We start from the raw sequence: 12,886 nt of genomic DNA on the forward strand, positions 1-12,886 counted from the left end.
GACTGAAACCCTGGAGAGCTGCTGGCAGTCAGTGTAGACAATACTGAGCTGGAGAGTCCAATGGTGCTTATTTGCCTCAACCAGATCAAGATCAAGGTTTTAACCTATAAAGCCTTACACGGCCTAGGACCGCAATACCTGATGGAACGCCTCTCCTGATACGAACCCACCCGTACACTTCGTTCAACATCGAAGGCCCTCCTCCGGGTACCTACACATAGGGAAGCTCGGAAGATGGTAACAAGAAAAAGAGCTTTCTCAGTGGTGGCCCCCGAATTATGGAACGATCTCCCTGCTGAGGCATGCCTGGCGCCAACATTATTATCTTTCCGGCACCAGGTTAAAACATTCCTCTTCTCCCAGGCATTTTAAGCATTTTAAGCATTTTAACATTTAACATCCTATTACATTTTACTATTTAGTATGCTAGTATATTGGCATTTTAATGTGTTTAAATTGTTTAATATTGGTTTTAATTGTATTTTGATGTTTTGCTTGCTTGTTGTGAACCGCCCAGAGAGCTTCGGCTATGGGGCGGTATAGAAATTTAATAAATAAATAAATAAATAAATAAGAGAGCAGTGGCTGCGGCGGTCTGATGGGACTGGAGAGGACACTGGCTGGCTTGCACCCTATTTGAACTGATGTGGCTATGCTAGAGTTTCCTATATGGCAGGGAATCATGGCTGCTTGATCCAACAGGAAAGAACCAAAACACAACCCTTTTAATGCATTTAATATCTTGCAAATACACAGCTTACCTTACGTGGATAGATGTTTCTCCCCACATTTGACATAAGAACGTAAAAAGAGCCTGCTGGACCAGGCCGATGGCCCATCTAGACCAGCATCCTGTTCTCACAGTGGCCAACCAGATGCTAATGGGAAGCCTGCAAGCGGGACCTGAGCGCAAGAGCAATCTCCCCACCTGCTGTTTTCAGCAACTGGTAGTTGGAAGCACTACGGAGGCAGAGCATCGTCATCATAGTTAGTAGACAATGATATCCTCCATTAATTTGTCTAATCCTCTTTTAAAGCCCTCCAAGTTGGTGGCTGTCATGGCCTCCTGTGGAAGCAAATTCCATGCGCTGCATGAAGAAGTACTTTCCTTCGTCGGCCCTGAGTCTTCCAACAAAGGACGCTGAGATCTTCCACAGGGCAGTGTATTGTGGTCATCATTCTGATCAAATGTTATCCTATATTTCCCCTTCCCCCTCCCCCCATTTTAGTTCCTTGATAGAATCATAGAATAATAGAGTTGGAAGGGGTCTATGAGACTATCAAGTCCAACCCCCGTGCTCAATGCAGGAATCCAACTTAAAGCAGACCCGATAGGTGGCTGTCCAGCTGCCTCTTAAATGCCTCCAGTGTTGGATAGCCCAGAACCTCCCTAGGTAATTGGTTCTATAGTTGTACCGCTCTAACAGTTAGGAAGTTTTTCCTGATATTCAGTCAAAATCTGGCTTCCTGCAACTTGAGCCCATTATTCCGTGTCCTGCACTCTGGGACGATCGAGAAGAGATCCCGCCCCTCCTCTGTGTGACAACCTTTTAAGTACTTGAAGAATGCTATCATATCTCCCCTCTATCTTCTCTTCTTCAGGCTAAACATGCCCAGTCTCTCCTCATAGGGCTTTGTTTCCAGTCCCCTGATCATACTTGTTGCCCTCCTCTGAACCTGTTCCAGTTTGTCTGCATCGTTCTAAAAGTGTGGTGTCCAGAACCGGACGTAGTACTCAAGATGAGGCCTAACCAGTGCCGAATAGACAACCTGTTTAATGAGCATTAAGCTTGATTTGTTTGTGGAGAAATTAGATGATGTCAGTTATTTAATGAGCATTTGTTCTGATTTGTTTGTGGGGAGATTAAAAGATCTTGTGACAAGCAAATGTTATCCCACACTTTCCAGTGCATTTTCCCATCACTTTCTGGAGGCCCGGTGGCATCTTGGTTGATAGCAGGTATGCGCACATCCTGCACACTGACTCAAGAGGCTTATTAGCCCCGCACCACCTGTATGGGGAGAGGGTGTTGTACTAAAGTGCTGTGGGCCCAGGACAGGCTGGTGCCCATGAGCCCAGTCATGCCTGGTGCCAGCCCTGACTTTCTGTATCGCAAAAAGGCCCGTCTTTGGGGGGAAGCGGGCTTGTTGTGCCAGGCCTTCCAATCTACTGTAACTGCACAACCTGAGTTTGCTGGTACTGTATGTGATTGAATCCCACACAAAATAACAAGAGCCTGGCAGCTCCCTGTATATGGATTGACTCTTTCTGCAGGGTTTTTTTTACATACCTGATTGTCAGCAGAAATTGTGGATTAAATGAGGGGAAAAAATATAGGATGGCATTGTGTGGACACCGCACAAAACTTGCATGTATGAACAGCAGCGAGCCGGCAATAAACTGCTGGGTGGAAGCATTCCTTGTGACATAAAGTGGTCCTTAGGAGAAGCGGCAGAAAGAGAAAAAGAGTAGAGAGGGGCACACAATCTGCACTTTTGGAAAAACATGAAAGCTGATAATTGTCTCGGAGTGGCACGGCTGTATCCCCTGGGAATATTGTGAATGGAATTTTGGAATAGAAGAGAAAGCCAGCTGGGTCACTTCCAGACGGGGGCTTAATACTGCAAACAGGTCATCCTGACATTGTAAATGGGTTGTTGGCAACAAGATTTTTATCAGATTTTGTGCAGAAAGGATAAACCCAGATTAAATTGGGGGGGGGGGAATACTGGCTGACATTTTGATGCTGATGTGCAGACACTGCAAAAAAAACAAAAAAACCTGCAACCCACCCCCCGACCCACCCCCGGTCTGCTAGCATGCTTAGCCCAGAAGTGCTAATTAAGGACTGTGATGGCATATAACTCTTTTTTTGTTTAGCTCTATAGTCAAAGCAGGATGAAATTTGCATTTCCTACACACACCAGCTCTGCCTGGAGAAAACCAGATTGTTTTTTCCTCCAACCCCTCTGAAGGACTTAGGTCTGCTCATCTGTGAAGTTCTGCTCCCACCTACAGGTCAAAATAGAGCATAACAAAGAGACATCGTTCCAGTGTTTATCCCAAGGCCTTTACTGATATAAAACAGCCAGTGTGCTGTAGCGGTTAGAGTAGTGTTTTTGAACTGGTGGGGTGCACCTCCGCCGCCCAGGGATGTATGAAGATCTCAGGGGGCCATGAATGGTTTCAAAAAAAATGTACAATATAAGTAAAAAATATTAAAATACGAACGTATGAAGTTCATTTGGATTTTTCAAAGATTTGAGTAAACGTTTTTTTTAAGTACAAATAATTTGTTAGTATTAAGCCTAATTTCTTATTTATAATCAAAAGCCACGACATTTCAATCCTTTTGTAAATTCAAATTAAATAATTAGGGAAGCCAGGTTTGAAGGGGGCGGCGGGGAATGTTTAGGTTAGCTATAGTGGGGCATGGGCTAAAAAAGGTTGAGAGCTACTGGGTTAGAGCGTTGAACTAGGACCTGGAAGACCAGGGTTCAAATTCCCACTTAGCCGCAAAGCTCACTGAGTGACCTTGAACCAGTCACAGCCTAACCTACCTCACAGGGTGATTCTGAGGATAAAATGGGGAGAGGGCGAACCATGTATGCCACTTTGAGCTCCTCAGAGGAAAGGTGGGATATAAATGGAATAATAAATAAATAGTGTAAGTAGGCCTAGAGGCACTATGTGGCTTGCCAGAAATAGATTCACTGTTTCGGTGCATTTGAACCTGGGTGAACTCAGAAACCCTCAAAAACCAGTAGATGAACAAGCTCAGGAAAAGATGGTTTCTTACCTCAGAATACTGAAATCTCTTGCTCCGAGAGTTAAAGCCCTTCCTTTCAGGATTGGGGGTCACTGTGATGTTGAATTTGACAGGAATGGACGGACAGTTCTGGCCTAGAAAGAGAAGTCAATGAAAACCATGCAACACAAATACAGAGAGATGAGATACGGCTCATTTAAACACATAGGGTTGCAGCCAACTATGTTTTTACTCAGAGCAGATTCATTTAAATTAATGGACTTACTATTATTATTACTACCTGCCCTTCATCAGCAGGTTCCAGGGCGGGTGACTGCAGTTTAAAATTCAGTATTAAAAACAATTAAAACAAATTACAATCACAGAGATAAGGGAGGGGGGGTCCTGAAAACCTACATCTCAAGCACCAAAGGCCAATTTAAAGAGGTGCATCTTTAGCATTCGGCAAAAACTATACAACAAAGATGCCAGGCGCACCTCTGTGTACTGTTTTTGGTGAATGCTAAAGATGCACCTGTTTATCCTGGCCTTTGGCACTTGAGTTAGTCATGTTCATTAATTTCAGTTGGGTCTGCTCCGAAGAGGACTAACACTGGATACAACCCATAATTAACAGAAACAAAGAGTGAAGATAAGCTATGATATTGATGTCCTTGGTATATGATCTTCTATGAAACTGAGATTTCTGTAACTTACGTATTTTGGACCTAGCTGGTATCTGCAGAAGAATGTTCTGCTTCAGAATGTAGATTGGGTGATCACATTTGTAATGCTCCTCCATGTATATATCTCCATCCAAGCAGAAAACCAGCATGTTAGGGAGAAAAGTTCTTACCCAGCCTTCTCCCTGCTGATGAACTAGCTTTTTACTTGCATTTTTAAACATATGAGAACATTAAAAATATGACAATCCATCTGCAGTCTTGAGTGGTACAGACTACAGTCCATTCTACCATCTTGTTCTGCTGCATATATGGAACACACCATAGTAACACTCTACTCTGGGAATGGTCAGCTGTAGTATGTAGAGTGGTTAGCTTTCTTTCATGGAGCCTATCCAAACAGATTGGTGTTTTTCAATGAGTCGTCCACAGGATGGGGATGTCACCAGCAACAGCGCTGTCAACTGGCCAGTATCTTATTGATCCAACTGTGTTCTATGAGATAGCCAGTGTGAATAGACAGCAAACTGAAGATTATGCCAGGTCCCTCCACCCGTAAATCACCCGGCTCCATGCCAATCCTGCCTCCATAAGGAATATGCCTCAAAGAGAGGGAGAGAGGTGGCAAAGTTCTGACACATGAGGAATGTGCAGCACAATCCTATGCACATATACTTGGGGCTAAGTCCTACTGTGTTTAATGAGGGATGGGTGTTACCTGCAGGTGAGCGGATTGCATCCTTAATACAGGTAAACACAGCAAAGTATGATAAGACAAAGCAAGGAAAAGTTCATCCAGTCCGCAAACAATCAGAACTCGTAAGAATGTAAGAAGAGCCTGCTGGACTAGGCCAATGGCCCATCTAGTTCAGCATCCTGTTTTCACAGTGCCCCTGGGAAGCCAGCAAGAGTTCTGTCATCAAACAACAGAACAGAACTCTCCCCACTTGTGATTCCTAGTAACTGGCATTTAGAGGAATACTGTCTCTGACAGCAGAGACGGAACATTGCCATTGTAGCTATTAGCCATTGGAACTATCATAGAGACTGCTGCTGCTGCTGCTGGTCTCCAGGCCAGCCTGGAGAAAAAAGGCAGATACAAAGGGCTGGTGCCTGGAAAGGGACTGCCTTCAGGCAGCTATCAAAGGGAAAGCAATACTTTGGAGTGATCCTTTGAAGATCTGAATCAGAGGCGCAGAAACACTGCTCTGCTGGAGACATGAAGAGGAGCAGCATCTGGAATATATTATTGTTCTTGATATTATTATACTGAATATATGATTTCAGTATTCTGTTGTTTTTCATCGTAAGCCACTTTATTATTTTAAGAGAAAAGCACCGTGCAAATATTAAATCTGATGTAATCTAAGACAATGTGGGTAGGTTCAAAAAGGCCTTTAGAAGTGGGGCATACTACAGTAGCTTTGAAATAAAAAAGTGATAACCTGAAAGACAGACCACAGGTTTGGAAGATTCATGACTGTCTACAGCATAAGGGTAACTTATGTGGAATCTTGACGCCCAGTCATCGCCATTCCTAAATGAATTGCCAGTGCCTGATCCTTCATTCAGGAAAGGATGGTGGATGAAAGCCACTTGTTTTGATAACATGAGCAGGGTTTCATCCCAAGGGCCACATTCTCTTCTGCACAAGCTTCTGAGGGCACATGTCACTGGTGGGTGGGGCCAGAAGCAACAGTGGGCAAAGCAATGAATGCAAGTTTTACCTTTGTACAGTACGCTAGTTTCTACACACACGCACCTCTCTCTGTTCTTCATCTGGACGAGCTAGAGGTGTTATCGGAGTTCAGTGACACAGTCCAGCCAGGCATAAAACACTAGAAGAAGGTGCAAAGCAGGGCCAAAGAGGGGGTGTGGCTGGGGCAGTAGCGTAGTGGCAAATGCAAACATGCAGGGTCCCTTCATGACAGTCAGGTCATATCCCCTCATAGCCACACCCCCTTTTCCATTTCCCCTTGTCTCCCTTGCTCTCCCTGTCATCTCGGGAGTCCACACTCCACTACAACAGATGTCCCTAGGAGCCAATCAGCACGAAAGAGGAGGCTGCATGTTAGCTACTAAGGAGAGTCTTCTCAGGGGCTAACTCACCTCCTTTCACTCTGATTGGCTCCAATCAGCACAAAAGAACAAGGACTCTTCTCAGTGGCTAACATGCTCCCTTTTCATGCTGATAGGCTCATACATAGGGACTTGGCTGGGACCCTGCTCCCAAAAAAGTAACGGGTCTGTGACCCTCCTGTGACCCCAGACGATTATACCCCTGGGCTGGGGAGAAGCTGAAGGGCCAAGTAGAGAGGCCTGAAGGGCTGCATTTGGCCCTCAGGCCTGAGATCCCCAACCTCTGACATAGTCTTCCAAGGTCACAACTCCCCTGCCTGGCTCCACTATCACATTCCTCTATATGAATTGTTCAGACTCCGTTCCATACCTTTTCCCACAGGTTCAGGGGAGACGTTCCTTCTGACTTTGCCAGCCAGTTCGTACGTATCAAAGATATTCTCCATGTCACACGTCTACATCAACCCAGATTGCATCCCTTCTCATCAGCTTTGTCATCTTGTTCCTGAAACATTAATGTGTGCATTACTTTACAGCCAAGAAGATTTTTCTAGGCATCTGGAAACCTAAACAGGATGACAGAACAAAAGAAGCATTTTGGGGACTTAATGCTAAAGTGACCCATCAATTATTGTCAATTAAGAAGAAAAATATTGCCACTTATTTGTTACTTGATAACGGTCAGATTTGTCAAATGTGGTACGAAGTCAAAGACATCTTTGTATAAGTGGCAGCCTACCTTTTTAGTTGCATTGATGATTCATGTAAACAGCACCCCCTTTGTCACTATTCTAATAAATGAATGCTTTACACATTTGATTATAATTTAACATAAGAGCCTGCTCAATCAGGCCAAAGGCCCATCTGGTTGTGCAATCTGTTCTCCCAGTGATCAGCCAGATGCCCATGGGAAGCCTACAAGCAGGACCTGAATGCAACAGCGCTCTCACCACGTGTGACTTGTAGCAAGTGGCATTTAGAGGCATACTGCCTCCAACAGTGGCGGCAGAACATAGCCATCGTGGCTAGTAGCCTTATCCTCCATGAATTTGTCTAATCCACTTTTAAAGCCATCCAAGTTGGTGGCCATCAGTGCCCCCTGTGGGAGCAAATTCCAAGGTTTAACTATGTGCTGAGTAAAGAAGTACTTCCTTTTGTCTGTCCTGAATGTTCTAACATTCAGCTTCTTCGGATGTCCACAAGTTCTATTATTATGAGAGAGAGAGAGAGAGAAATATTTTCTCTTTCCACTTTCTCCACACCATGGATCATTTTATATTTATTTGTTTTTTATCTATTTAACAAAATGTACCATTTAATTGTAAATAAAAACTCCAAGCAGTTATCCATCTCTATAGTGTCCCTCTTAGGCCAGGTTCACATGGGAGCTAAAATCCATATTGAATTTGGAGCTTTTCCCTTCGCGATGGAGTTCTGCGGTTCACACACGTCCGTCCTCCCTACCTCCCAATTTTCTGTTTTGCTGGTTGGCATTCACACACGTTCACGTTTATTAGTATCGCTGTTTCCTTGTGGCCCCGCCCCCCAATTTAAATGTTAACTTCCTCTGGAACATCACTAATCGAGAAGGGGAGGGGTTTCTGTCAATTTCACGCTAAGCTGGGAGACAGTGGGGGGTGCAACTGACACCAAATTACTTTTTTTCTGTTGTCAGTTTCATTTCCTCTAGACAAAGCCCTTTTTTGTGAAGAAGGAATGAAATGTTTATAGTGTGCAGTGTGTATATTTTTGTGTTTGCGCACACAACCTCTTTGTGAATTAGACAGCTGCGTCCCGGTTGGAAAGTGTTAGATGGGGGGTTGGGTCGACCCCCTCTCCTTCCCCTCCAGAAAACAAAGCAGGGCCACTCTGGCACATCCCGTGGCAAGTCTTGCTAGCTGGCCGGCAGGACTGCTCCCCGTCACTGCCGCCACCACCGCCACCACTTCAAAGGGAAGGGGAGGGGAGGGGAGGGGAGGGAGGGGAGGGGAAGAGGGTCTGCTTGCCCACCCATGCCCTGAGCACCGGCCCTAAATACCCGCCTGGTCTCTTCCCTCGCTGCCCCCGCCCAGCTCTTAAAGTAAAATAGCAAGTAAACGGAGTGCATAGCTGGTTTAAAGGACTGGGGGAGGGAACTTGCTAGGGGGAAAGTGGGGGAAAGGAAGGCTAGAGTGACTGGAAGTTTGTTCGTCAGCAGTAGGAAACAAAATGACGCCCATAGGCAGTGCAAGGGGCAGAGTAAGGGAGGATCTAAAAAACAGTGAAAAAAAGCTAATACATGGTAGGTGAGCACTGAAGTGGGTGCGGATTTTCTAAGTAAATTCAGGTTTTTAGAGCATTGATTTAATCCGGATTTAAAGGCAATAGCAGCTGAATGCACTCACGTTGGCAAAAACGTCATGTAAACGGTCCACATTTAAAGGATCTGCAAAAAGCACCAGATCCACATTATACCGGCATCTGATCAGGCCCTTACTCATGTTTTCTCTAAATTAAAAGATCCCAAGTGTTGTAATTTTTCCTTACATTTGCCTTAAATAACATTCTCTTTTTGATTTTTGTTGTTCAAATGTCTCTTATTCTTTTTTCCCAGAATTCTTCCATGCTTGCCTTTTTTGTACTGTTGTTCTGGGCAACTACGACTTTTTGGAAATTCTTTTGCTGAGACCAGATCTACCATTGTGGTGTAATGCATCTTCTTGGCCTCACTGTCCCTGACTGAAGGGAAAGGGGCCACCACCATTCTGCTGCTGGTGATGATGATGGTAAGACAGATAGTGAAAGGGGTGAGATTGTAGCTATGTGGCCTCAGCAGGGGTCTGCCTGCCTGAAGCTAACATGTGCAGAGACTCAGGTGGAGCTATCTCTCTGCCCAGGAGGTGGGAACAAGGGCAAAGTTCAAACCACGGAAGGTTGAATTCCAGGGAAGGCAGATTAGGGAGCAGAATTTGCTGGGATGTCAAGTTTAGTGGCAGCTGGGGCTCCATGTCAGTGGGGCAGTGGAATCAAGAAAGGTTTGAACTAAAATCTGGAGTAGATTCCACTACCTCACTGACATGGAGCCACCAGCTGCCACTGGTCAAAAATCACAATAGGCTTGTTCACATGTTACGCTGAACATAGGTACAAGCTATCTCTACACATGCCCAACAGTTTAAATGAAAGAGTATACACCAGAGGAGTGTTTCCCAACCTGTGGGTTGTAACCCGCAAATGGGTCACAAAGCCTCTCAAGTGGGTTGTGCACTTTATAAGTATACCTCCAATCATTATTGCTTTTAATTCTTAACTGGTATGACTTCTCACAACTTTTTGCTTTGTTGTCAGTTGTAACTGAATGTAAGAGACGTTTGAGCCTTACATTTGGGTTGCATTGGATGGCCATCAACATGGAAGGCACAATGTTCGTTTTTGCTTTTTAAAAGGGTTCTTGGGAATTGCTCTCTGGCAGCAGATCTGGAGATGGTGCACCACAAGGTGCTTGTACAATAAGTTGTTTTGAATGACTGTCGCAGCTTGCCTCTAATGTGCAGGTGGCAAAGGTGCAATCAGATGTTTGGTGTTAATAACTTTGTAAGCACTATAAATATTCCAACAAATTCCACATTAATAGGGTGTTAAGTAAAATGTTTTTGCTTGGATGCCTCAAGCATTGCTTATAAAAGAGGCAAACTTGCAGTTAAAATGCATGAAGCAGATGGCTGCCGAAGACCTATGGCCCAAAATTCATGCGACGATAAATCAGTGGGTCATCACCATATCAAGTAAAAGTTGACTTGTGGGTCCCCATACCAAAAGGGTTGGGGATGCTTGCCCTAGAGGAGGGGGTGCAGTCTGGGGAGAGACATGAGGGCCATATAAAGGGGCTCAGAGGGCCACATTTGGCCCCTGGGCTGAGTTGCCCTAGATCTGGGCTACAGTGAATTATGCAATACTCTCTGACCTCCCCCGCCCCCAATGCTTTAAGGTCTGCGCAAGAATGAGGCTCCTGTTTTGTGTGTCACTCGCCAGAACATTCTGGCATTGTCCTGCAGTGGCACAATAAATTCATATTTGCTTTTTAAAAATCCCACAGGATAAGACAGCAGCGGTTGACAAGTCCTCGCCTGCATGGACTGCCTTGTTCCCAAAGGTAAAACATTGCATGCTGGGACCTGCTACCCTTACCTGACTCTCAGGGGCTGCCCTAGGTGAGAAGCCTGGGGAAGTTTACATTCTGTTGCCTAGGCAACCAGAGAGCACAGTCATTTCCCCCCTCCTCCAGTCATTTTGCACGACACTTTGGGCAGTCTAAAAATAACCCAATCACAGGGAGGCTCTCTGAAGTAGCCTTTTCTTCCAGTGGGTGAATGGCAACCAAGCTTGAGCCAATGGAACAGGAGCACTTAGACTGTGCCCTCCTTTGTTTAAGGTGGAAAAGGCAGCTTCCAGGCAGCTTTTTAAAGGTGGCTTTTAGGAATTCATGGCCTGGATCATGGTCTCCTACAAATCCCCTGCTGCTCACATTATTACAAAAGGAAACTCCTTCGGCCTTCCTCCTGTGCTGAGGTGCCAGCCAAGGACCGAGCAAACAATGTGGGCATCTGTAAGGGGACAGCCCCCCAAGCTATAATCCCCCGATTCTGAGTTTTCATGTTTTAAAAAGAGTAAGTTTATAGCAGAACCTAAACCAGCCTGCTCTCCTCTCCCTTTGCAACCCCCGCCCCTGCCACAGGGAAGTTTCTACAGATGCCCAGGGCAAACAATATTATTTTGTTTCTGCTTTTGATATCATTTCTGGTGATGCTGGCCCTGTCTCACCTATAGGGTGATGGCTGAGATCATCTGGGTGCAAGGTGACTCTGAAGAAGATATGCTGGGAATGTTGTGCTTTCTGAGTTACAGCCTTCAGTGAGGGACCATCTAGGGGCCCTTCCGGATATCCTCTGCTTGTGCATATATGAGGATTTGTGCTCATGATGGTATGGGGTGGCTATACAAAGATCCCACTTTAACTACTCTTTGCACTGGCAAGTGGTTCAGGGGGACATACTGCTTCGTTTCCAGTCAGTGCATGTCCCGAAACTTCCTGCTGAAATCCTCTACTTTTCGTACCACAAATGTTTTTTGGGCCCACTTTTGCTCTGCTGTAGCGCAAACCTGCCCTTCCAGACAGCAATAATGTGACAACATCAGGGAAGCATTGCAAAACAGTTAATAAAGCAGAATGATGTGTAGATAGTCCTGTATAAAGCCACCATTTTGTGTCAATGACATTTTGCAGAATATACCTGCAACAAATATACTAACCTCCTCTAGGATTTACACCTTAACAAGGTGAAGGGGTTTGAGAGTGTTGAAGAAGCTGAGAGCAATGCCATCAAGAGTCTAGACCAAGATGTTAGACTCCTAGAAGGGTCATCCAAGAGGGAATGGTCAAAGCTGAGACACCAGACTAAGATGCATCCAGACTCAGAGGAAGGCAATGGGAAACCACCTCTGAATACCTCTTACCATGAAAACCCTGTGAATAGACTATGCAAAATGCAACACGAGATAGTGCTGGAAGATGAGACCCCCAGATCAGATGGCACTCAGCAAGCTACTGGGGAAGAACAACGGACAAGTATGAGTAGCACTGTGACTGACGCCACTGCGTCAAAGCCGAATGGAAACCAGAGGCTGATGCACGCAGATGTGAAAGGAGAGTCTGGAGTTGTACGATGTACACAATAGCAACATGGAATGTAAGAAGCATGAACCAGGAAAAGTTAGAAATTGTCAAGCAAGAAATAGAACACATAAACATTACAATACTTGGCATGAGTGAATTAATGGAAAAGTTAGAAATTGTCAAGCAAGAAATAGAATGCATTAACATTACAACAGGCATGAGTGAATTAAAATGGACAAGAATGGGACATTTTCAATCAGGCAACTACAAAATAAGAAATGAGAGAAATTAAGGAAATGAAAAATTAAAGAAAATTAAGAAAAAATTAAGGGAAATTGAGAAATTAAGGAAATGAGAAATTAAGAAGAAATGGGGTTGCTTTAATAGTGAGAAGTGATGTAGCAAGAGCAATTAGGAGCTACAATGCAAGGTATGAGCGAGTGATATCAATAAGATTAAATGGGAAACCTATTAACATAATTATCCAAGTCTATGCTCCAATGGCAAACACAGAAGAAGAGGAATTTGAGAGATTTTACACAGAAGTACAGGAAGAAATTGATCACACACCAAAACAAGATGTTCTGATAATCATGGGGGACTGGAATGCGAAAGCAGGGAACAGAGAAAAACTAGAAATTGTGGGGAAATGGGGCTTAGGAGATAGAAATGAAGCAGGATAAAGACTTATTGAGTTCTGTGAAGCCAATAATTTGTTTCCT

At 44.6% G+C, this 12,886-nt stretch overlaps 1 protein-coding gene across 1 annotated transcript in view; it reads right to left on the reverse strand.

Annotated features, from left to right (window-relative positions):
- STPG1 (sperm tail PG-rich repeat containing 1) overlaps positions 1–10,709 on the reverse strand; it is a 52,356-nt gene extending 41,647 nt beyond the window's left edge. Inside the window, exons 1-3 of the mRNA XM_061597123.1 lie at positions 10,679–10,709; positions 6,882–7,016; positions 3,801–3,904 (exon numbers count right to left, since the gene is read on the reverse strand). Of these exons, the coding sequence (XP_061453107.1) occupies positions 3,801–3,904; positions 6,882–6,957 (180 nt within the window). The 5' untranslated portion in view covers positions 6,958–7,016; positions 10,679–10,709. The remainder of the gene's footprint in view (positions 1–3,800; positions 3,905–6,881; positions 7,017–10,678) is intronic.
- Positions 10,710–12,886: the final 2,177 nt, after the last annotated feature.

The sequence above is a fragment of the Rhineura floridana genome, chromosome 15 (assembly GCF_030035675.1).
Source record: "Rhineura floridana isolate rRhiFlo1 chromosome 15, rRhiFlo1.hap2, whole genome shotgun sequence".
In the NCBI taxonomy this organism is placed as follows: domain Eukaryota; kingdom Metazoa; phylum Chordata; class Lepidosauria; order Squamata; family Rhineuridae; genus Rhineura; species Rhineura floridana.